We start from the raw sequence: 24,002 nt of genomic DNA, 5'->3' as shown, positions 1-24,002 counted from the left end.
ATCCGTCATCCCACTCTCACCGGTGGTCCAAGAAGTGGTTAGCATGTGACATTGATTACACTGCGGCAAACCACTTCAACAGGCGGGTCAAACCAGGTGAGCATCGCCATCAGGTCTCCTATCTTCAGCAACTTAGACATTTGTCGAACCTGGCATGTGAAGACCGATTCCAACAGACTGGGCAGATGAGACCAATATAAGGTCTAACGGTCTTGAAGGTGAGTCAGCATTGTGTTGTGAAACTCGCAGAGCTCAACAAAATACACTGCAGCTAGATCTGTCCCCAGCCATCTGGAATCAGCTGGTTACTGGACCAGGATAGGTCAGGACGAGAAAATGAGACTATGTGCAACCCTCCCTACTATAGTCCAATTAATACCCATGCTTATATTTCTACCCTCTGTTATCTATCACAAGTCCGGTGGTGATGGACTCGGGACGTAGCTGGCGTGGATTTATTGGGAGCTGCAGCCCGAACCTGCACACAGGCTGCTCATAAGGTCAATTTTCACTGCAATGAAACAGAAGTGGAACACAGCAACCTGAGCGACTGAGGAGTACAGTGCTCATCTTCTTAGGAAGGGGCTGTAAAAGATGCCCTTAACATTGTCTGTTTCACGTCCCTGGCCAACAGACAAGAATTGACAGGGATCGCATCAATGCAGTATTAAGTCAATGTTAAAAAAATAACGGTGACATTGGTGCATGGAATGTGTGCACCCTTGTGAATAATTCCACAGCCAACAGGCCTGTGAGAAGAACTGCTCGCATTACCAAACAGCTGGTGAGGTACAACATCCTGCCGGAATGTGGTGGGATGGGTCTTTTCACAGTAACTTCATACTTGTGACAATAAAAGGTTATTATTATTATTATTATCATCACCCTCAGTGAGACGAGCCCACGCGAAGAGGGTCAGCTCAATGAAATTGGTGCAGGTTACACATTCATAGACATAGAATTTACAGTGCAAAAGGAGGCCATTTGGCCCGAGTCTGCACCGGTCCTTGGAAAGAGCACCCTATTTAAGCCCACACCTCCACCCTATCCCAGTAACCCCACCTAACCTTTTTGGACACCAAGGACAATTTGTCATGGCCAATCCACCTGACCTGCACATTTTTGGACTGTGGGAGGAAACCGGAGCACCTGGAGGAAACCCACGCAGACACTGGGAGAACGTGCAGACTCCGCACAGACAGTGACCCAAGCGGGGAATTGAACCTGGGACCCTGGAGCTGTGGTGCTACCGTGTCACCCCCATTCCTTTGGAGTAACTATGGAATAGAAGAACAGCAAGAAACTGGCATAGGCTTTTTGTCATGAACCATCTCGTAGATAAGCTGACTTACTTAATGATAGTCTGAGGGTGCTTAACCCTTCTGCATGGCAACAGGCAAGCAACTGAGTGTATGCCCCCAACATGGCCAACCCTCACAAAGTCAAGGATAAATTTTATGATGCCCTCCTGGCAAGAGTTGACACAAGTGACCAGGTGGGGGAAGGGGTCAGTGGAAAAAAAATCATGGAGGTAGTTGGAACAACTGATTGCCTCTTACTAAAAATGTGCAATGGACATGAGCTCTTAATCGCCAACATGGTTTTCCGCCTTATTAATTACAACAAAACGTCTTGGGGCACTCCATACTAAGCATTGGCATCTAATTGACTATGTCATTAGCAGAGAGACAGACAAGATGTGCATGTGACAGAAGTCATGTGCAGCACTAACTACTGGATGGCTAATGTCTCATTATTTCATAGCTTAATATCAAGATCTATCTGCCTAGATGTCTGTAGGGCATGAAGATCCAGAACATGGAGATCCAGAAGCATCTGAATATCTCGAGGCTCAAATAGGCAGTCATGAGGATGAGTCGATTGCGTACATCCAAAATGAAATCAGACTCATTGAACATGTTTGGGTCACCTTTAGAGAAACAGTGTACTCCACTGTTCCAGAGATTCTTGGCTTTATCTCTCATAAGATTGGAATCAATGAGGTAATCCAGAAACTAATGGAGGAGACACATCACGTCATTAACATCAACTCTCTTGACAAGTCATCATTATCCAAGTATGATGCTGACCAAAACATCCCTAGGACTGTCCACGTAAGCTCAGAGATGCAAGACATTGGGTTGAATCAGAAAGCTGATGATCTTCAGTCATATGAAGACCACAAAAACGGAGAGATTCTACAGTATTCCACGGTCCACTGGACATCACCAATCCTCTGCTGTCGGATCAACACTGTTCACAGAGAAAGCCCAAAACCTAGAAAGGTGAGTAGAGCATTTTACCCACATTTTCAAATCAGCCTTCATGTATTAATGAAACAATCAACAGAGAGCCACGGGTTGGTATCAACTGCTCTCGATGATCCGCCCAAACTGTCAGAAATAAATGCAGTCAAATTCCTGCCTATCGGCAAAGTTCCAGGAGCTGGTGCTATTCCAGATGAGTGCTGCAAGACTGGAGGTCAATGCTGGGTCAAGAAACTCACTGAATTCTTTCAGTCTATGTGGGAGCAAGGAACCATCCCGCGGGAATACGAAGATGCCTCCATTGTCCCCCTGTGCAAATGGAAAGCTGGTTAATCTTGCGACAACAGAGGAATCTTACTCCCCGCCAAAACCTTCGTCAGGATCCTTCTGAACTACTTCAGTGCAACATCCCAACCAGAATCTACTGCACAAGTGTAATTTCAGAAGAAATCGAGGAACCATTGATATGGTTTTTGCAACGAGCTCCAGAAAAACCCCAAGATCAGAACACTAACCCCTACACCACATTTGTTGACCTGACACAGACAGGCACTGGGGCCTATGGTAATTGAGAAATTTGGCTACACTGAGAAGTTCATGACAATGGGTCAACAGTCCCACAATGGTGTGCTCATGCATGTCCTGGATGACGTTGAGTCCTCTGGACCATTCCCAGTTATTAATGAGTTAAACAGGGCTACGTGCTCATGCCAACCCTCTTCCGAAAATCTTTCCTCTGCCATGCTCTTCAATGCCTTCCATGCTGGTGATCCTGGCATCTAAATCTTATCACCTGGCTAGGAAGCTGCTCAATCTGAGACAACCGTAAGCAAAAGCCAAGGCTTCCAAGGACATCCTTCATGATGTTTTGTTTGCCGATGACTGCGCATTGATTCTCAGTTCAGCACTGCATGTACAACGAGGCATGGGCTTCTCCAATGGATGCGACGGCTCCAGATGTCCTATCCCAAGCCCACTGTTTCAGTCCACGGCCAGCACTCGTCAGACCTGGGTTGTATACCAGCATGAAGCTAGGAAATTCAACCGTTTTCACTTGAGCTGCCTTCAGAAGCTTCTGAAGATCAAATGACAGGACAAAATACCATGACACGGAGGTGCTCACCTTGAGCTGGTGTGCTAAGCATCCACAGCATATTGAGACAGTCACAGACAAGTTGGACTGGTCATGTAGCCAGAATATCTGACACTAATACCAAAGTGAATCTTCTATAGAGAGCCCGAGCCTGGGTTGTGGTCTCACGGCGGTCAGAGGAGGCACTGCAAGGGCACGATGAAAGTTTCACTTGAGCTTTGATGTTGACAGAGTTGTGGGAGAAGCACACCCAGGATCACGGCATCCGGTGCAACCAATTAAAACTGCTGTCGCCTCTTTCGAAAGCAAGTGCATATCAGAGACGGACAAAATGCAATCACAGGAAATCACCAGTCTGCAACATGCCAAAATTCAATTGCCTGCAGTATCTTGCCTTAGAACCACCAAATTGCTACTGTGCAGGAGGCCATTTGGCCCACTGAGTCTGCACCGACCCTCTGACAGTGCACCCCACTTAGACCCACTCTCCCCCACCGTATCCCCGTAACCCCACCTAAAGTGCGCATCCCTGGACACGAAGGGGCAATTTAGCATGATCAATTTGTCTAACCTTTGGACTGTGAGAGCAAACCAGAGAAAGCGGAAAAAACCCATGCAGACACGGGGAGTGAGTGCAAACTCCACATAGACTCACTCAATGACAGAATTAAACCCAGGTCCCTGGCGCTGAGGCAGCAGTGCGAACAACTGTGCCACTGTGCCTTCCAGGTGCAGGTCTACTTAGTAGTCACCCACCGGAACCCGACTGAACTCCCCAGATGTTGAACATGGTCATACTCACCTCCAAAGATGAACAAGATTAAACAGTTAATCACACAGACTAGGAAGCTATGAAATCGAATCACTGCAGTGTAGGAGGCCATTCAGCCCATCAGGTCTGCATCAACCCTCTGAAAGAGCACCCCACTTGGAGTCTATGCCCCCATCCTATCCCATTAACCCCACCTCACCTTTTGGACACTAAGGGATAATTTAGCATGGGCAATCCACTTAACTTGTACATTTTAGGACAGCGGGAAGAAACTGGAGCACCCAGAGGAAACCCATGCAGATTTGGGGAGAATATCACAGTCACCCAAGGTTGGAATCGAACCCGGGTCCACGGCGCTATTGGGTAGATTAGAATTATAGAACCCTCTAGTGCTGAAGGAGGCCATTCAGCCCATCCGGTCTGCACCGACCCTTTGAATAAGCACTGCATCAATGTCCACCCCTATACCCTAACCTGCACATCCCTGGGCACTAAGGGACAATTTAGCATGGGATTCCACTTAACCTGCACATCCCAGGACAGTGGGAAGAAACCGGAGCACCTGGAGGAAACTCACGCAGACACGGGGTGCAAACTCCACACAATCTCCCGAGGTTGGAAGTGGACCCGGCCCTCTGGCGCTGAAGCAGCAGCGCTAACCACAGTGCCACCAATGATGTTCATGCTGACTAGAGTTTAGATTAGAGGTAAAAGCTCCAAAATTCAGCTTTACCCCGAGTGGGGTTGGGAAAGAAAAAAAAAATTCAACTAGGTTCTCTCCTTTTATGGTTACCCAGCAGCCCCTGCTGAAAGTGTTTGGGTAGCGTCAGATTCAACTGTGATACCCCCCCATGATCAAACAGCTGTCAATATTCACAAATAGTGACCACATAAGCAAAGCACAAGAGGGCCACTTGCTCATATCTCAAGGAGTTAATGTCAAGAAAGGCAGGGAGAAAAGGAATCTGGCAAAAAAAGTGGAAACAAAAATAAATGTGGGATCTTAAAGGTTGGAAGAGGGCCACATACACTGCACATCAGAATAACTTGCAATATATTGTATTTTGGATTGGGATAATTAATTTTGCAGGCACCCCTCACTACTGACACACCCAATATGTTTTCTGCCAGTCTTTGAAATTACACACAAACAGTACAACTCTACACAATAAGAAAATACATTTATAAAACAGATTTGCCCAGTTCAGAATACCAGCCTCCCCGAACAGGCGCCAGAATGTGGAGACTAGGGGCTTTGCACAGTAATTCCATTTGAAGCCTACTTGTGACAATAAGCGATTTTCATGTCATTTCATTTCAGAATCCCACATGTGCTAAACTAAACTGAGATTAGGTTTTTTAAATCTCCTACATTTATTTCTGAATTTTTTCTTTTAAACTAAGGGGCCTGTCCTTCTAATTATTCTCTGCCTGTGGCCATGAAACATTTACGGACGTTTAAAGCAATGATTAATTTTCCTGTCCTTGGGCATTTCCTTCCATGTCTACAGCTACCTTTCAGCATCAGCTCCCCAATGCTGGTGCTTCAGTGTGAATGCCAGGTTAAACAAGAGGCAGTGATGGAGTCAGGAAAGATGCTGGAGGGGTAGAGGGGAGATCAGCGTCCTTGTACAATTAACATTCAACCCTCGGCGGGGCTACCAAAGTGACATTGTTGGTGTGGGAAGACAATCCACTGCTTGAGGCGATTTTCTTCTTTTCTTTCATGGAATGTGAGCATCACAAGGCCAGCATTTGTTACCCACCCTAATTACCCTTGAGAAGGTGGCTTGGATAGGCAACAGCAGTAGAAAGCAAGCAGCGACACGAGCTGGAAAAGAGGCAGCGAGGTGGAGAGCATGGAGTGGACGAATGCAGAGTAATTAAATATGACTAATGGGAATGTCATTAGTAACATTGGTTAGGGCCACTTCAGTGCTGTGTCAGGAAAGGATTTCTGATCGAAGGGCAGGGTGGACACAGGAGGCCAGAGATCCAAGGGCCATAAAGCCGAAATATGTAGAAATTGCAGCATGGATACAGGACCCACTTGTGACAAATTGGCCTCTGCAAACACTTCACCAACCTGTTCCTATATCCCTTTAACCATCGAGTTCCTATATCCCTTTAACCATCGAGCCAATCTGACCCTTAATGTTGACACTTCCAACCTCACCTCCTCACCCAAGAAATGAATTTCACAGCCTCAATTCTGTGCAGTTTCCGCTGCCCTCTGCTCTGAATCTTACATTGCATCTTCCAATCTACAGCTCCTCGTTAACTAGTTAGACTGTTAACTAGTGGAAACAGTTAAACCTACCTGGTTTAATTCTTTAATAATCTTAAACACTTTCAGCATATCTTTGTCTAAGCTTCAGTGCTCTTAAACAAAAACACATCTTTCAAGTCCTCCTAACAGGCAGCATCCTACTGGATTTGCGCGGTGGCATATCTGATGCCTCAATGTTCCTCCTATGATGCTGGAGCCTAACATTACACACAATACTCCAACTGAGGTCTTGCAAAGATTTATCAGCTCATCATGCTTTGCATTCTCCAATGCTCCAAGGTAAAACCGAAAATTCTTTCAAATGTTTTAATTACTTGGCCTTATCAAGCCAAGCTGCTACTTTGAGGTTTTGTGAAATTTAACTGACAAGTACGTCTGCTGCTCCACAGAAGCTCACTTCTGTTCCATTATGCTTTCATAAAAATCCTACTTACTTGTATGGAATTCTAACTGGTACGGTTTTAGCGTCCTCTGGCCTTCCGCAGAATTATTTGTCGTCCCTATTTAATCAGCATCATCTGCAAATTTCAACAACACTCCCCTCTGGGCCTGTACCCAAATCCTCGACATTTACGTCACGGATGTGTCCCAGAACTGGCCTTGGGGGACACCGAACACTCCCAAGTACTCTGGAAAAACTTAAGTCAACTCCTGTTGTTCCTCCTGAAAGAATTCTATGAAATTTGTCCAACATGATTGCCGGTTAGCACCAATCTTGTTATTGCTTCACAGCACTTTCATCCTCAAGTGTGAAGATTCTGAAATTTCCCCTACACCAGTCTTCAAGTTACTGGCCTGTAATTAGCTCCATCTCCCTTTTTAAAAATGGGCACTACATTGGCCAGACTCAAGTTCGCCGGCACACATCCATGTTCAGTAGAGCAATGAGGTTTTGTTGAGGCCTATTGCAGTTACCTTCTTCAAATGCTTCATGGGCTGAGGATGTATCCCCATTAGGTACTAGCACTTCCTTTTGCCCCTTATCGTAGTTAACTTGCCTAAACTTTCAAATCCACCACACTAGCCACTTAATTCATTCTCAACAACTTATGGATTCACCACCTGTCCACTATCCTTCCCTGGAGGCCAATGAGACTTTTTTTCATGCTATTTTTAGATTATCCTCTAGCATTGTTGTTTTTAACTGAAGTTTCTGCAAAAAACTGTCCCTTTTGATTTTTGGACCTTCATTCCTTTTAAGCTTTCTCTACTTCTTTCTTTTATCATTCAGTTTGTCCTCATCTTCAATTTTAGTTGATTTCTAACCTCTACTTCTCTACAGCATCGGAAATGTAGCCTAAAATATACACTCGCTTTTGCAATCCAAGAATCCTGTGTGCCAACTTCTCCTCACACCTCATTAACGGACTCGCTACCGATGTCGTTAAATATATTCCATCCATTCTGGTGGTACAGTGGCTTCACAGCGCCAGGGACCCGGGTTCGATTCCCAGCTTGGGTCACTGTCTGTGCGGATCCGGTCTGCATGTTCTCCCCATGTCTGCATGGATTTCCTCTGGGTGCTCCCGTTTCCTCCAACAAGTCCCGAAAAACTTGCTCATTAGGTGAATTGAACATTCTGAATTCTCCCTCTGTGTACCCGAACAGGCGGTGGAGTGTGGCGACGAGGGGCTTTTCACAGTAACTTCATTGCAGTGTTAATGTAAGCCTACTTGTGACACTAAAAGATGATTATTCCATTTTTCGACTGACCGTTCCCCACGTTTCAAAGGGCCCTCAAACCTCCTAATATTGTGATACAACACCCAAGACTGAAAAATAGTTTGAAGATCGGATGGTAGTGAGTGAAGACAAATGAGGATGGTGGTGAGCGAGTGGAGTGCAGCAATAGAAATGGGTCAAAAATATAACAACATAGCAGAGCAATTCTGGTCAAATTGGAAACTTGGTCAAAAGCACACCATAGTTAGATCAATGAAGAGGTAGCAGCTAAGATTAAAAACCAATAATTGAAAAGATAGGAGACGAGGGAGAAGGAACATTGTAGGTTACAAAATGAATGCCAACATTCTTGAGGCAATAGCAGGAAAGATTGAGGGCATTGTTAAAAGGGTGGTTCACAGTTTAAGTAAATAAAAGAAAATGATGTAACATAACTCAAAAGGATAACATGTTGGTAACTCAGCTAAGTGTGGTCACATTTACAGTGTTGCCTCTACTTTGACCCCCACATTATAGATAAGATGGAGGATCATTGACGAGGACCAAGACTAATTTCTGAATGAAAGGGACTAATTTAATGAGGTTTTTAATTCTCTGAACAGTATGATGATAATATGGGAGAACAGATAGAGATAATAAATTCAACAGGTGTGGAGAATTCTAATCCAGAAAACATCTTCTGGCAGCACGGTAGCCTTGTGGATAGCACAATTGCTTCACAGCTCCAGGGTCCCAGGTTCGATTCCGGCTTGGGTCACTGTCTGTGCGGAGTCTGCACATCCTCCCCGTGTGTGCGTGGGTTTCCTCCGGTTTCCTCCCACAGTCCAGAGATGTGCAGGTTAGGTGGATTGGCCATGATAAATTGCCCTTAGTGTTCAAAATTGCCCTTAGTGTTGGGTGGGGTTACTGGGTTATGGGGATAGGGTGGAGGTGTTGACCTTGGGTAGGGTGCTCTTTCCAGAAGCCGGTGCAGACTCGATGGGCCGAATGGCCTCCTTCTGCACTGTAAATTCTATGAAATTCTATGAACACACGATTACAGAACAAGCTTTCACAGTTTAGAATCCAGGGTGTCAAAGGAACTGCAGAACATTAAGCAATGTTTTTCGAAGAGAGTAAGATTGAGAAATAGATGAGCTAATTATCCAGGATAAGTTTAAACATTAAACAAAGGACTGAATGATTGTTAAAATAAACTTTTCCAAGCGACAATTTAGCGTGACCAATCCACCTACCCTGCACATCTTCGGGTTTTGGGGGTGAGACCCACGCAGACACGGGGAGAATGTGCAAACTCCACACGGACAGTGACCCGGGGCCGGGATCGTACCCAGGCCTTTTACTGCGTGAGGCAGCAGTGCTACCCACTGCTCCACTGTGCCGCCCTGACTGGATGACTTCTTGCTAGATGTAAGATGTAAGCTAAAACAATGATCTTTACGACCTGGGATGTACTTTCAGGTACGTAGAGAACAATTTAATAGTCATTTTGAATGGAAGTTGGAAATATACTTAAAGAAAAGATGGGCAGAGGTGAGAATATACATATTCATTATTGAAAGAGCTGGCACATACTTGATGCACCGATCAACCTCTTGTCTTTGCTATACTGTTCCATGATTCTATATATGTGACAATGAACTACTTCTATAGTGCCATCAATCGAGTTGGTAAATTAGTTGTAAGACAAAAAAAAAAGTGGGGAAAGCTACATGCATCAAGACATTTATAACCATGGTTTTGACTTCATTTTTTGTATATTCAATCATTGGATCACTATCTGCCGATGGCTTCAAGTTAATGAAGACAATTAAAGTGGTAAACATGAGGAAAGTATCTGCTCAATGCCACTGTGAGATGACGGAGTTGTGCCAATGGTTAATATGGTACAAGGTTTATCCCCAAGCACTGAGCAGCTTTAGCAGAAGTTTCTTTTGTTAACAATTGGAAGTTAATGGAGTTTGGCAACACTAAGTGTGAATGGCTGGCACACATTTGCCACCAGTCATTTCTTCTCCTATGGACTAAAATGGGGAAAACTCGAGAGGCACAGACACATACCTTGAACAGATGATGCAATGCTCTTTAAAATCAATATGTATCGCAGTATGAAGATAAATCAATAGGTAATTTTCAAAATAATGTATATGTCCACAACATTGATGCACCTCTCCTCGTCTTTTTCATGTCCTGTCCCAATTTATCAGTTTAATAATTTGGGTAGTTAAGTACTAACCAATGCGCCTGCTGCATATAGCATTGCTTGATCATTGAGGAAATCTTTCTTTGCTGTATGGTAGCAGTTGTAGGCCAGGTCATAGTGTTGAACCAAGAAACACAGATCGGCCATTTTTCTTATCTGCAACTCTGGAGCTTCAGGTGGGTATCTGATTAAAATAAAGACGCAAAATAAAGGCTCAACAAAAACTCATTTCCCAAGCTGTTAGAGGTCCGGGACTCTGACATGCCCATTCACATTGACCTGCAGGTAAACACATTTGAAGCTTTTCTCGTTCACTCTTACAGAACCCAGTTTCCAGGTATGTGACTCAAACGTTTTGCTATTCAGAACCAAATCGTTGTGCATTCAAAAACTGCACCAGGGTTGGTTCTGGATAGTCTTTTCAAATGCAACAAATACAAGCCCATAAAAATAGTTCCGATTTAACCTCCCTGCCTTATAATATTTGCTTCTTGAACAAGTCCATCAGAAGTTAACTCAATCTTAGTGAATCCTGGTGGCCCTATTGAAAATACAAATGTCTTTCCAATTACAACCTTTTTACCTTTATTAACCAACACTCCCCAACCCCAAAATCCAAGGTCAGACCCTTCAATTCCTTCCTGATGTTTGATTTTTTTTGCGTGGTGGAATTGCTCAGCAGCTCATCTGTATGGTTTCCTTCATCTTTCAACATTTCAGTGTTGGTCAAAGAAGATTTTCCCCAGAATACCCCAAAGTTAGACACAGTCAAGTGAGTCTCAAATTTAAACGTTTTGTAACTAATTGATTCGCTGTCTTTTTGAATCAATTCGAACATAAGAGAATTTTGCCAGAAAATACTTACAATAGACTGCTGGCATTTTTAAGTTCATTTATGGTTTTCTCCGGCACTTTACTCCCACTGAACCATTTTTTAGTAGCCGTGAATAAAGAGCGACTTAGGCCTTTCCTGGACACCAGCTGCAGAAACAAGAAGGTGCATCAGAAGTTAGCAGCAGCATTCAAAAGGGAAAAAAAACAAACGTGTACACACAACTCACTGCATGATGCAAAAAGTAAATACTGATGCATTCCCTTGAGCCGATGAACCCTCTGAACTGTGCGCATAGGTGGCTGTGCAATGATGAAGAGAATGCAGAGGCTGTTCACAAACTGTCTCCTTAGTTGTCTGCGTGCGCAGTGATACAAAAGATTTAAAGGTACCACACAGTGAAATGAATGGGCCTGGCAATTTGAGGGATCATTGCCTTGATGGCGAGTTACAATTCAAATATTTCAATTGTGACTTCTGCTGGCAACCATTCGCCTGTGTTTCAAGCAGGAAGCCTTCACAGATCCCGGGCTCCCCTGGAACATTTTTTAAAAAGCACATTTCGAACTGTGTAATGGACAACACATTAATGTTATATATTATCAAATAAGTTAAAAGCAACTTTAAATTCAATGAATTGGATGACTCAGTGGGAAGAAGAGGCTGCAAATCTAGCCCATCTCCAATGCCAATATTGGGCAATTGTATTTCCCCAAACAGAACATATTTATGTGACAACTAATTCAACAAAAATATGTATCAAGACCAAAGCTCAATAAACAGGTTTTAAGAGTTTTTAAAAAAAATAAAAGTGTCTCCTTTCAAAACAATGAAATTACAAAGAAAAACTTGTTCAGAAGGGCAGCACGGTAGCACAAGTGACTAGCCCTGTGGTTTCACAGCGCCAGGGTCCTAGGTTCGATTCCCCGCTGGGTCACTGTCTGTGCAGAGTCTGCACGTTCTCCCCGTGTCTGCGTGGGTTTCCTCCGGGTGCTCCGGTTTCCTCCCACAGCCCAAAGACATGCCAGTTAGGTGGATTGGCCATGCTAAATTGTCCTCGTGTCCAAAAAGATTAGGAGGGATTATTGGGTTACGGGGATAGGGTGGAAGTGAGGGCTTAAGTGGGTCGGTGCAGACTCGATGGGCCGAATGGCCTCCTTCTGCACTGTATGTTCTATGTACTCTTTCTACACATTATACAACTGGTTCTCTCGACATCCAACTTTTCCTTCTTGCAAATGGAGATGTAAAAAAATAATTCTGGTGCTTTAATTTAACTGCCCGTAAAAATAAAAGAGCCAGCAAACTAAAATGTGAAAAATGTAATCAGCTAAACAAGATTTTTATTTTTAAAAAATTTAACATGCAGCACAGCCACCTGTTGCTCAGTACGGCAATACATCACATTGGTATGTTGTGGTCCATTTTACAATGTGACATAAAATATAACACAGCTGTTCTGGCAATTCAGCAAGCCAAGTTTCAAACTAAGCTAACTCACAAGAAGTTCTCTGAATGGTCAATACTTCACTTCCAATTCTTCCATTTGTGGCATCAACTCCGTGAATAACCTTCTCCCAAGCGCCTGGGTTTATCATCATCAGCTCTCCATGAAGAAGAGGCAAAGGGAGGAGTATTCATTTCAGCCCATTTATTAATTTTGTTTCTTCTCAATAGCATGAGATTTGGGGTGAGAATAAAAAAATCCATATCTTATGAAGTGCTTTTCAGTCTCCGGGCATCTGAAAAAGCTTTATGGCCAATTAAGTGCTTTCGTGTCTAGTTACTGGTATGTAGGGAGCAAGGAAGCCAATTTGAGCACAGCAGGCTCGCACAAACAGTAAAGAAATAACAACCAGGCAAACTTTCCTGATGTTCGTTGAAGGTTAAATACTAACCAGGACACCAGACAGAATTCCTCTTCTCTTCAAAAGTGTGCTTTAGGATATTTACATTTACCTGAAAAGGGAGACAGGGTCTTGGTTGAACATTTTGTCTGGCAGACCGTGCCTTCCTCTTGGAGAGGCAGTGGTGTAGTGGTACTGTCACTGGACTAGTAATCCAGAGGCCCAAGATCATGCTCTGGGGACTCGGGCTCAAATCCCACCATGGCACATGGTGAAATTTAACTTCACTAAAAATCTGGAATGGCCATAAAACCATTTTCAATTGTTGGAAAAACCTATCTGGTCCATCTGCCGTTCTTACCTGGTCTGGCCTACATGTGGCGCCAACCCACAGCAATATGGTTGACTCTTAACTGGCCTCTGAAATAGCCCAGAAATGGGCAGCACGGTGGCACAGTTAGCAGTGCTGCCTCACGGCACCGAGGTCCCAGGTTCGATCCCAGCCCCGGGTCACTGTCCGTGTGTAGTTTGCACATTCTCCCCGTGTTTGCGTGGGTTTCACCCCCACAACTCAAAGATGTGCAGAGTAGGTGGATTGGCCACGCTAAATTGCCCTTTAATTGTAAAAAATGAATTGGGCACTCTAAATTTATTGTAAAAAAAAAAAAGAAATAGCCCAGCAAACCATTCAGTTCAAGGGCAATTAGGGATGGGCAATAAACTTATTTTATTTTTTTTAAAAGTTTCATAAAGTAAAAAAAGTGTAGCATTCCTTCAGCAAAACAACCTTGATTAGGCATTCATTCTCCACAAAGGGACTTGAACCAATCACCATCCAACTTCGAGTCAAACTGAAGACTCACAAACCCACTGTGCAGTTTAAGGTGAATGGCTACACGGCAGCAGCGGCATAAAAACCGGACAGGTCAATAACAGTAATCATCCACAACAATGCAGATAATTTTATGTGAATGATTATTTGGCTGCTCAGATTCACAGAGGTCATGGGTACACATGCTTTCTGGATGAAACCAACGATTACAAATGTAGAAAAGTACTGGACAAAAAATAATAGAGTCCAATTCATTACACAGCAATGTCACACCACATTCCCATCCAGCAGCCATATAACATTGAAACACAAAATTCACAGCACACAAGGAAACCATTGCCCGAATGGGACAAATTGAACCGCAGAGGGAGAGAGAGAAAGAGAGCGAGAGAGAAAGAGAGCGAGAGAGAAAGAGAGCGAGAGAGAAAGAGAGCGAGAGAGAAAGAGAGCGAGAGAGAAAGAGAGCGAGAGAGAAAGAGAGCGAGAGAGAAAGAGAGCGAGAGAGAAAGAGAGCGAGAGAGAAAGAGAGCGAGAGAGAAAGAGAGCGAGAGAGAAAGAGAGCGAGAGAGAAAGAGAGCGAGAGAGAGAGAAAGCGAGAGAGAAAGAGAGCGAGAGAGAAAGAGAGCGAGAGAGAAAGAGAGCGAGAGAGAAAGAGAGCGAGAGAGAAAGAGAGCGAGAGAGAAAGAGAGCGAGAGAGAAAGAGAGCGAGAGAGAAAGAGAGCGAGAGAGAAAGAGAGCGAGAGAGAAAGAGAGCGAGAGAGAAAGAGAGCGAGAGAGAAAGAGAGCGAGAGAGAAAGAGAGCGAGAGAGAAAGAGAGCGAGAGAGAAAGAGAGCGAGAGAGAAAGAGAGCGAGAGAGAAAGAGAGCGAGAGAGAAAGAGAGCGAGAGAGAAAGAGAGCGAGAGAGAAAGAGAGCGAGAGAGAAAGAGAGCGAGAGAGAAAGAGAGCGAGAGAGAAAGAGAGCGAGAGAGAAAGAGAGCGAGAGAGAAAGAGAGCGAGAGAGAAAGAGAGCGAGAGAGAAAGAGAGCGAGAGAGAAAGAGAGCGAGAGAGAAAGAGAGCGAGAGAGAAAGAGAGCGAGAGAGAAAGAGAGCGAGAGAGAAAGAGAGCGAGAGAGAAAGAGAGCGAGAGAGAAAGAGAGCGAGAGAGAAAGAGAGCGAGAGAGAAAGAGAGCGAGAGAGAAAGAGAGCGAGAGAGAAAGAGAGCGAGAGAGAAAGAGAGCGAGAGAGAAAGAGAGCGAGAGAGAAAGAGAGCGAGAGAGAAAGAGAGCGAGCGAGAGGAAAAGAGAGAGCGAGAGAGAAAGAGAGAGCGAGAGAGAAAGAGAGAGCGAGAGAAAAAGCGAGCGAGGGAAAAAGCGAGCGAGGGAAAAGGCGAGCGAGGGAAAAGGCGAGCGAGGGAAAAGGCGAGCGAGGGAAAAGGCGAGCGAGGGAAAAGGCGAGCGAGGGAAAAGGCGAGCGAGGGAAAAGGCGAGCGAGGGAAAAGGCGAGCGAGGGAAAAGGCGAGCGAGGGAAAAGGCGAGCGAGGGAAAAGGCGAGCGAGGGAAAAGGCGAGCGAGGGAAAAGGCGAGCGAGGGAAAAGGCGAGCGAGGGAAAAGGCGAGCGAGGGAAAAGGCGAGCGAGGGAAAAGGCGAGCGAGGGAAAAGGCGAGCGAGGGAAAAGGCGAGCGAGGGAAAAGGCGAGCGAGGGAAAAGGCGAGCGAGGGAAAAGGCGAGCGAGGGAAAAGGCGAGCGAGGGAAAAGGCGAGCGAGGGAAAAGGCGAGCGAGGGAAAAGGCGAGCGAGGGAAAAGGCGAGCGAGGGAAAAGGCGAGCGAGGGAAAAGGCGAGCGAGGGAAAAGGCGAGCGAGGGAAAAGGCGAGCGAGGGAAAAGGCGAGCGAGGGAAAAGGCGAGCGAGGGAAAAGGCGAGCGAGGGAAAAGGCGAGCGAGGGAAAAGGCGAGCGAGGGAAAAGGCGAGCGAGGGAAAAGGCGAGCGAGGGAAAAGGCGAGCGAGGGAAAAGGCGAGCGAGGGAAAAGGCGAGCGAGGGAAAAAGCGAGCGAGGGAAAAAGCGAGCGAGGGAAAAAGCGAGCGAAAAGTGAGAGAGAGAGCGGGAGAGAGAATATAGCCCCTTGGTGCATTTTGCAATGCAACTCCTCAACCAGTGTCGCCTTGTCAACCAATTAGCACTTCTTTCTCATACAATATAAACTATTGCTTTAAAATTTGGCATTCTTGCATCTACCCTCATGAGTGCGAGATGAAAAGCTTTCACCCTATATCTCTTATTTCAGCAATACTTCAATTGTGGATATTTGCCAAGGGGGTGGGACGTTGGCAGTGGTTAGCATTGCTGCCTCACAGCACCAAGGACCCAGGTTCGATTCAGACCTCGATTGACTTGTGTGGAGTTTGCACGTTCTCTCCGTGTCTGCGTGGGTTTCCTCCGGGTGCTCTGGTTTCCTCCCACTGTCTAAAGATGTGCAGGTGAGATGGATTGGCTAAGCTAAATTGCCCCCCCCACAAGTGTCCAATGGTTAGATGGGGTTACAGGGCTAGGGCGGGGATTAGATCCATGTAGGGTGTTCTTTCAAATGGCTGGTGCAGACGCGATGGGCCGAATGGCCTCCTGCATTGTATGGATTTCATGATTCTATAAGTAACCTTCATTTGTACTGGATCAGAAAAATACTAGTGAGCAGAAACATCTAACTAAGCATTGTGCCCTCCAGTTGCAGGTCCCTTGTATTAGTTCTAATGGGGCTTTTCACAGTAACTTCATTGCAGTGTTAATGTAAGCCTACTTGTGACAATAAAGATTATTATAAAAAGGGAGGATGATGTGCTTGGAATTCACGCTGATAAAAACTATGTCCTTGACACCAGATTCAGATGCCAGCTTTGGCATGCCACCCACAAAAAACGGTGATGTCTTAGAGATGCAGATATTTCTGACACCAATCATTTACATAAGATCATAGGAATTAGGAGGAGAAGTAGGCAACCCAGCCCTTCGAGCATGCTCTGCCATTCAATCATATTATGGCTGATCTTTTTCTGGTCTCAAATCCATTCCCCACCTGTTCCCCATATCCCTTTAAACCGTTCTTAAAATCAGGAATATATCTATCTCCTTCTTGAAACCATTTAATGATTCAGATTGCACCGCACTATGGGGCAGCGACTTCCACAAATTCACCACCCAAAAAGTAGTTCCTCCTCATCTCAGTTCTAAATCTACCACCTCTGAACCCATATCTGTGACCTCTCATTCCAGATTTCCCCACAAGGAGAACATTTGGTCTATGTTAATCCCTTTTAGTATTTTATATACTTTGATCAGATCCCCTCTCATTCTTCTAAACTCCAGCGAGTTTAAGTCCAAACTGTTTCGTTTATCCTCATACGTCAACTCTTTCATCCCCGGAATCAATCTGGTGAACCTTCTCTGAACTGCCTCCAATGCCACCACATCCTTCCTCAAATAAGGAGACCAAAACTGGACACAATACTCCAGATGTGGTCTCACCAACACCCTATACAATTTGAATGGTTTCAATTTTGCCAGCCTAGCAATTTGGGCTGATTCAATATGGGTGAATTTAGACCTTTGCATTAATTGAAGTAACAGCTCTTTTCCAAAAGACCAATCATGTAATTTTCAACGGGTGAAATGAGCAATGTAAAAATAGAAGCTTACAAGAATTAAAACTGAATCATGAAAGGCTCGCGCCCCCACACTGGCAGTGCTGGATGAGGCTATGCCTATAAAATAATCTAATATCAGAGGTTAGAAGCACTTTTTCAGGACACAAAAGTGATACAGGGAAATGGTGTAGCACTAATGTCACTGGACTAGTAATCCTGAGGCTCAGGCTAATTCTCTGGGGACACTGGTTGATTCCACCACAGCAGCTGATGGAATTTAAATTCAATTAGTAGCATCTGGAATTGGAAGCTGGATTCAGTAATGACAAAGTTATCATGGATTGTCATAAAAACCCTGATGCACGATCAATCACTACTGAAGTGAGATTGTAGTCCAATTGAAGGCTTTAATGAACAAGTAGTTACCCCAGCAGCTCCGGTACAGACTGACTGCTGTGGGTGAAACACAGACTCTTATGCTCCGCCTGCTGGGCGGAACCAGCAGGCAAGTTCCACCACTCATACTACAGTATAAGGTACATCCCACCCAGGTACCGCGATACCCCTAATATAGCCTACCACAAACCCCACCTGGTTCACTAATGTCCTTTACCTTCTGCAGCCCTTACCTTCTTTATTCATCCATGGGATGTGTGTGTTGCTGGCTGGGTCAACATTTATTGCCCATCCCTCATTGCCCTACTCTTAACAGCAGTTAAGAATCAACCCCATTGCTGTGGGTCTGGAGTCACATGTAGGCCAGACCAGGTAAGGTTGGCAGATTTCCTTCCCCAAGACATTAGTGAACCAGATGGGTTTTTACGCCAATTAACAATGGTTTAATGATTCGGATTTTAATTCCAGATTTTTATTTAATTCATATTTCGCCATCCGCCTTGGTGGGAATCAAACTCTGGCCCCCAGAGCATTACCTGGTAGGGCCTTTGTGACAGCAATGTGGCTGACCCTTAATTGCCCTCCGAAATGGCTGCAAGGCAGTCAGTTCAAGGGCAAATAGGGTTGGACAACAAATACTAGCCTTGTAAGTAATGCCCACATCCCATAAAAGCTTAAATAAAAATACACTTGAGGGGAGTGGTCAGTGATGTGTAGACAGAGTTACAAAACAGATCAGCTGCAACCAGACCGAATGGCGGAACAGATTCCAGGGAGGTTCCGGGTTTCTTCCTATTAACAATTAAAGTAACAGTTTGCAGTTTAATTTTCAGCAGATCATGGAGGTCTGCCTCTTTACCTCATCCCACGGTGGATGTAGAGTGGTGCCCCACAAGTGATTTAACCAACTTGCTCTCCAATGGAGAGATATGGCCCCAATTCCTTAAGATCAACACATTACCAACATGTTGTTTTCAGAAAAACTATTGCTCGAATTTGCTATTTTGCAATTGCTTCTAGCTTGCCCACTGAACGCCAAGGGCTTTGGGCACCACCCAGTGACAGGAAATTACAACTGCAAGACCTTCAACACAGGGTTTACGGCATTAAAAACAACTGGGTTTTTCACCACACTTGCTGTAAAATTAGCAAACGTGGAGAGTATTAAAAGTTCTAAAAACGTAAGTAGATAACTGAGCAAATGAAGCTGAAGTCAGCTGCGTTAAGTGGGTAGTTCCCTGTGGCATTACTAAGGATTTGCAACACACTGCAGTTTTAATAAAGCAGTTCTTTGATCCACAAGGCAGATTAATCATAATCTAGACTTCTCGTTTTCCTCCCGCCCTCCCTTTGCATTTCACTGGATCAAAAGTGGCAATCTCAAAACTCCTACACTGAGGGATGGATCAGGTTCCAAACGACTGATAAAAACTCACTGCATCACCTGCCCTGATGACGGTCAATACTGAATTATGCTGCCAGCAAGCTGCTGCTGGTCTCTCCAATCTCACTGTGACAGTACACATCTCATTCAGCTCCACATTCGGCAGCTTGCTCAGTCTGAGTCATATGTAGTAATTCCAGTTTAGACTTAAGAGTTTAGATATCAGAATGCCAGCATTCATGGTCCTGGATTCATAAGGATACGTATTTCATAATCTTATTTGAATATCCCTCACTTATGGATTCTTTCCTATAAAACTGAAGACACCTTTGCATTTCAGGTTCAAAGGTAGCTTAAAATGCTCACTGTCTGGAATAGCCAACTGCCTTATGTTTCAGGCACGTTGTGAATTCCTTTCATGAAAACAAGATGCCGGTTTAGCTCAGTTGTCTAGACAGCTGGTTCGATGATGCAGAGCGAGGCCAGCAGCGCAGGTTCAATTCCCATACTGGCTGAGGTAATTCATGAAGGCCCTGCCTTCGCAGGGTTTGGTGATCCTCAGTTTAAAATCACCACCAGTCATCTCAAAGGGGAAAGCAACCTATGGTCGTCTGGGACTATGGCAACTTTACCGTATCACCTATCATTCGTCTTCAAGTCTAGGACTTAGACCTACACTGCCAGTCAGAGGGAGCTGGGCTTTTGCTCCTAACTATCATACCATTAAATGAGAGATATACATCTGCAGACTTACATTAACACTGCAATGAAGGGCAGCACGATGGCGCAGTGGGTTAGCCCGGTTGTCTCACCGAGCCGAGGTCCCAGGTTTGATCCCGGCTCTGGGTCACTGTCCGTGTGGAGTTTGCACATTTTCCCCGCATTTGCGTGGGTTTTGCCCCCACAACCCAAAGATTTACAGGGTAGGTAGATTGGCCACTAAATTGACCCTTAATTGGAAAAAATTAATTGGGTACTCTAAAAAAATTTTTTTATAAAAACACTGCAATGAAGTTACTGTGAAAAGCCCCTAGTCGCCACATTTTGGCGCCTGTTCGGGTACAGAGGGAGAATTCAGAATATCCAATTCACCTAACAGCACGTCTCTCGGGCCTTGAGGGAGGAAACCGGAGCACCTGGAGGAAACCCACGCAGACACGGGGAGAACGTGCAGACTCCGCACAATGACGCTGTGAAGCAACAGTGGTAACCACTGTGCAACCGAGCTGCTCATGCAGGAGCTTTGAACATAACTAATTTTAATTGCAGCATCAACATGTAGAAATTATCGCAAAGACATCCACCTTGTAGAATTAATTTGCTTCCTTTGTTAAGTAGATGAAACAAATCTTTAAATGGATAAAAGGCTATAAATATATAAAAACGCAACAATATATTAAATAAATGTTTGCACACGGGTAAACATAGAACATTACAGCGCAGTACAGGCCCTTCGGCCCTCGATGTTGCGCCGACCTGTGAAACCACTCTAAAGCCCATCTACACTATTCCCTTATCGTCCATGTGTCTATCCAATGACCATTTGAATGCCCTTAGTGTTTGTGAGTCCACTACTGTTGCAGGCAGGGCATTCCACGCCCTTACTACTCTCTGAGTAAAGAACCTACCTCTGACATCTGTCTTATATCTATCTCCCCTCAATTTAAAGCTACGTACCCTCGTGCTAAACATCACCATCCGAGGAAAAAGGCTCTCACTGTCCAAAAGGCTCTCACTGTCCACCCTATCCAATCCTCTGATCATCTTGTATGCCTCAATTAAGTCACCTCTTAACCTTCTTCTCTCTAACTAAAACAGCCTCAAGTCCCTCAGCCTTTCCTCATAAGATCTTCCCTCCATACCAGGCAACATTCTGGTAAATCACCTCTTCACCCTTTCCAATGCTTCCACATCCTTCCTATAATGCGGCGACCAGAATTGTACGCAATACTCCAAATGCGGCCGCACCAGAGTTTTGTACAGCTGCAACATGACATCATAGCTCCGAAACTCAATCCCTCTACCAATAAAAGCGAACACACCGTACGCCTTCTTAACAACCCTCTCAACCTGGGTGGCAACTTTCAGGGATCTATGTACATGGACACCGAGATCTCTCTGCTCATCCACACTGCCAAGAATCTTACCATTAGCCCAGTACTCTGTCTTCCTGTTATTCCTTCCAAAATGAATCACCTCACACTTTTCTGCATTAAACTCCATTTGCCACCTCTCAGCCCAGCGCTGCAGCTTATCTATGTCCCTCTGTAACTTGTAACATCCTTCCGCACTGTCCACAACTCCACCGACTTTAGTGTCATCTGCAAATTTACTCACCCATCCTTCTACGCCCTCCTCCAGGTCATTTATAAAAATGACAAACAGCAGTGGCCCCAAAACAGATCCTTGTGGTACACCACTAGTAACTGGACTCCAGTCTGAACATTTCCCATCAACCACCACCCTTTGTCTTCTTCCAGCTAGCCAATTTCTGATCCAAACTGCTAAATCACCCTGAATCCCATGCCTCCGTATTTTCTGCAGTAGCCTACCGTGGGGAACCTTATCAAACGCTTTACTGAAATCCATATACACCACATCAACTGCTTTACCCTCATCCACCTGTTTGGTCACCTTCTCAAAGAACTCAATAAGGTTTGTGAGGCACGACCTACCCTTCACAAAACCGTGTTGACTATCTCTAATCAAATTATTCCTTTCCAGATGATTATACATCCAATCTCTTATAAACCTTTCCAAGATTTTGCCCACAACAGAAGTAAGGCTCACTGGTCTATAGTTACCAGGGTTGTCTCTACTCCCCTTCTTGAACAAGGGGACAACATTTGCTATCCTCCAGTCTTCTGGCACTATTCCTGTAGACAAAGATGACTTAAAGATCAAAGCCAAAGGCTCAGCAATCTCCTCCCTAGCTTCCCAGAGAATCCTAGGATAAATCCCATCCGGCCCAGGGGACTTATCTATTTTCACACTTTGCAGAATTGCTAACACCTCCTCCTTATGAACCTCAAGCCCTTCTAATCTAGTAGCCTGAATCTCAGTATTCTCCTCGACAACATTGTCTTTTTCCTGTGTGAATACTGACAGAAAATATTCATTTAGCACCTCTCCTATCTCCTCGGACTCCAAGCACAACTTCCCACTACTGTCCTTGACTGGCCCTAATCTTACCCTACTTATTTGTTTATTCCTGACATATCTATAGAAAGCTTTAGGGTTATCCTTGATCCTACCTGCCAAAGATTTCTCATGTCCCCTCCTGGCTCTTCTTAGCTCGCTCTTTACGTCCTTCCTAGCTAACTTGTAACTCTCGAGCACCCTAACTGAACCTTCATGTCTCATCTTCACATAAGCCTCCTTCTTCCTCTTGACAAGTGTTTCGACTGCTTTAGGAAACCACGGTTCCCTTGCTCGACCACTTCCTCCCTGCCTAACAGGTACATACTTATCAAGGACACGCAGTAGCTGTTCCTTGAACAAGCTCCACATTTCCATTGTGCCCATCCCCTGCAGTTTTCCTCTCCATCCGATGCATCCCAAGTCTTGCCTCATCGCATCATAATTGCCTTTCCCCTAGATATAGCTATTGCCCTGCGGTATATACCTATCCCTTTCCATCACTAAAGTAAACATAATCGAATTGTGGTCACTATCACCAAAGTGCTCACCTACCTCCAAATCGAACACCTGTCCTGGTTCATTACCCAGTACCAAATCCAATGTGACCTTGCCTCTCGTTGGCCTATCTACATACTGTGTCAGGAAACCCTCTTGCACACATTGGACAAAAACAGACCCATCTAAAGTACTCGAACTATAGCGTTTCCAGTCAATATTTGGAAAGTTAAAGTCCCCCATAACAACTACCCTGTTGCTTTCACTCCTATCCAGAATCATCTTTGCAATCCTTTCCTCTACATCTCTGGAACATTTCGGAGGCCTATAGAAAACCCCTAACAGGGTGACCTCTCCTTTCCTGTTTCTAACCTCAACCCATACTACCTCAGTAGACGAGTCCTCATCAAACGTCCTTTCTGCCACCGTAATACTGTCCTTGACTAACAATGCCACCCCTCCCCCTCTTTTACCACCTTCCCTGAGCTTACTGAAATATCTAAACCCCGGCACCTGCAACAACCATTCCTGTCCCTGCTCTATTCATGTCTCCGAAATGGCCACAACATCGAAGTCCCAGGTACCAACCCATGCCGCACGTTCACCCACCTTATTCCGGATGCTGCTGGCATTGAAGAAGACACACTTTAAACCACCTTCCTGCCTGCCGCTACACTCCTGCAACTTTGAAACCTTACTCATGAACTCACTACTCTCAACCTCCTGTATACTGGAGCTACAATTCAGGTTCCCAGGCCCCTGCTGAACTAGTTTAAATCCTCCCGAAGAGCATTAGCAAATTTCCCCCCCAGGATATTGGTACCCCTCTGGTCCAGGTGTAGACCATCCCGTTTGTAGAGGTCCCACCGGCCCCAGAATGAGCCCCAATTATCCAGAAATCTGAAACCCTACCTCCTGCACCATCCCTGTAGCCACGTGTTCAACTCCTCTCTCTCCCTATTCCTCGTCTCGCTAGCACGTGGCACGGGTAACAACACAGAGATAATAACTCTGTTTGTCCTAGATCTAAGTTTTCACCCTAGCTCCCTGAAGCTTTGGGGGTTGTTAATGTGAGGAATGAATGCTCTCACCAGAGAGAGAATTCTTTGTTCCCAGCAACAGGAGAAACTCAATGATCAGACAAGAACAGGA

At 45.0% G+C, this 24,002-nt stretch overlaps 1 protein-coding gene across 4 annotated transcripts in view; it reads right to left on the bottom strand.

Annotated features, from left to right (window-relative positions):
- trappc8 (trafficking protein particle complex subunit 8) overlaps positions 1-24,002 on the bottom strand; it is a 228,050-nt gene that overhangs the window by 102,665 nt on the left and 101,383 nt on the right. For all 4 annotated transcript variants that reach the window (XM_072468480.1, XM_072468481.1, XM_072468482.1 and 1 more), the window contains 2 exons: positions 11,174-11,289; positions 10,342-10,492 (listed from right to left, as the gene is read on the bottom strand). In XM_072468480.1, the coding sequence (XP_072324581.1) occupies positions 10,342-10,492; positions 11,174-11,289 (267 nt within the window). The remainder of the gene's footprint in view (positions 1-10,341; positions 10,493-11,173; positions 11,290-24,002) is intronic.

Source organism: Scyliorhinus torazame, chromosome 11 (genome assembly GCF_047496885.1).
Source record: "Scyliorhinus torazame isolate Kashiwa2021f chromosome 11, sScyTor2.1, whole genome shotgun sequence".
NCBI classification, from domain to species: Eukaryota; Metazoa; Chordata; class Chondrichthyes; order Carcharhiniformes; family Scyliorhinidae; genus Scyliorhinus; species Scyliorhinus torazame.
Note: the sequence above shows the minus strand (reverse complement) of the source record. Positions and strands in the feature narration are given on the sequence as shown.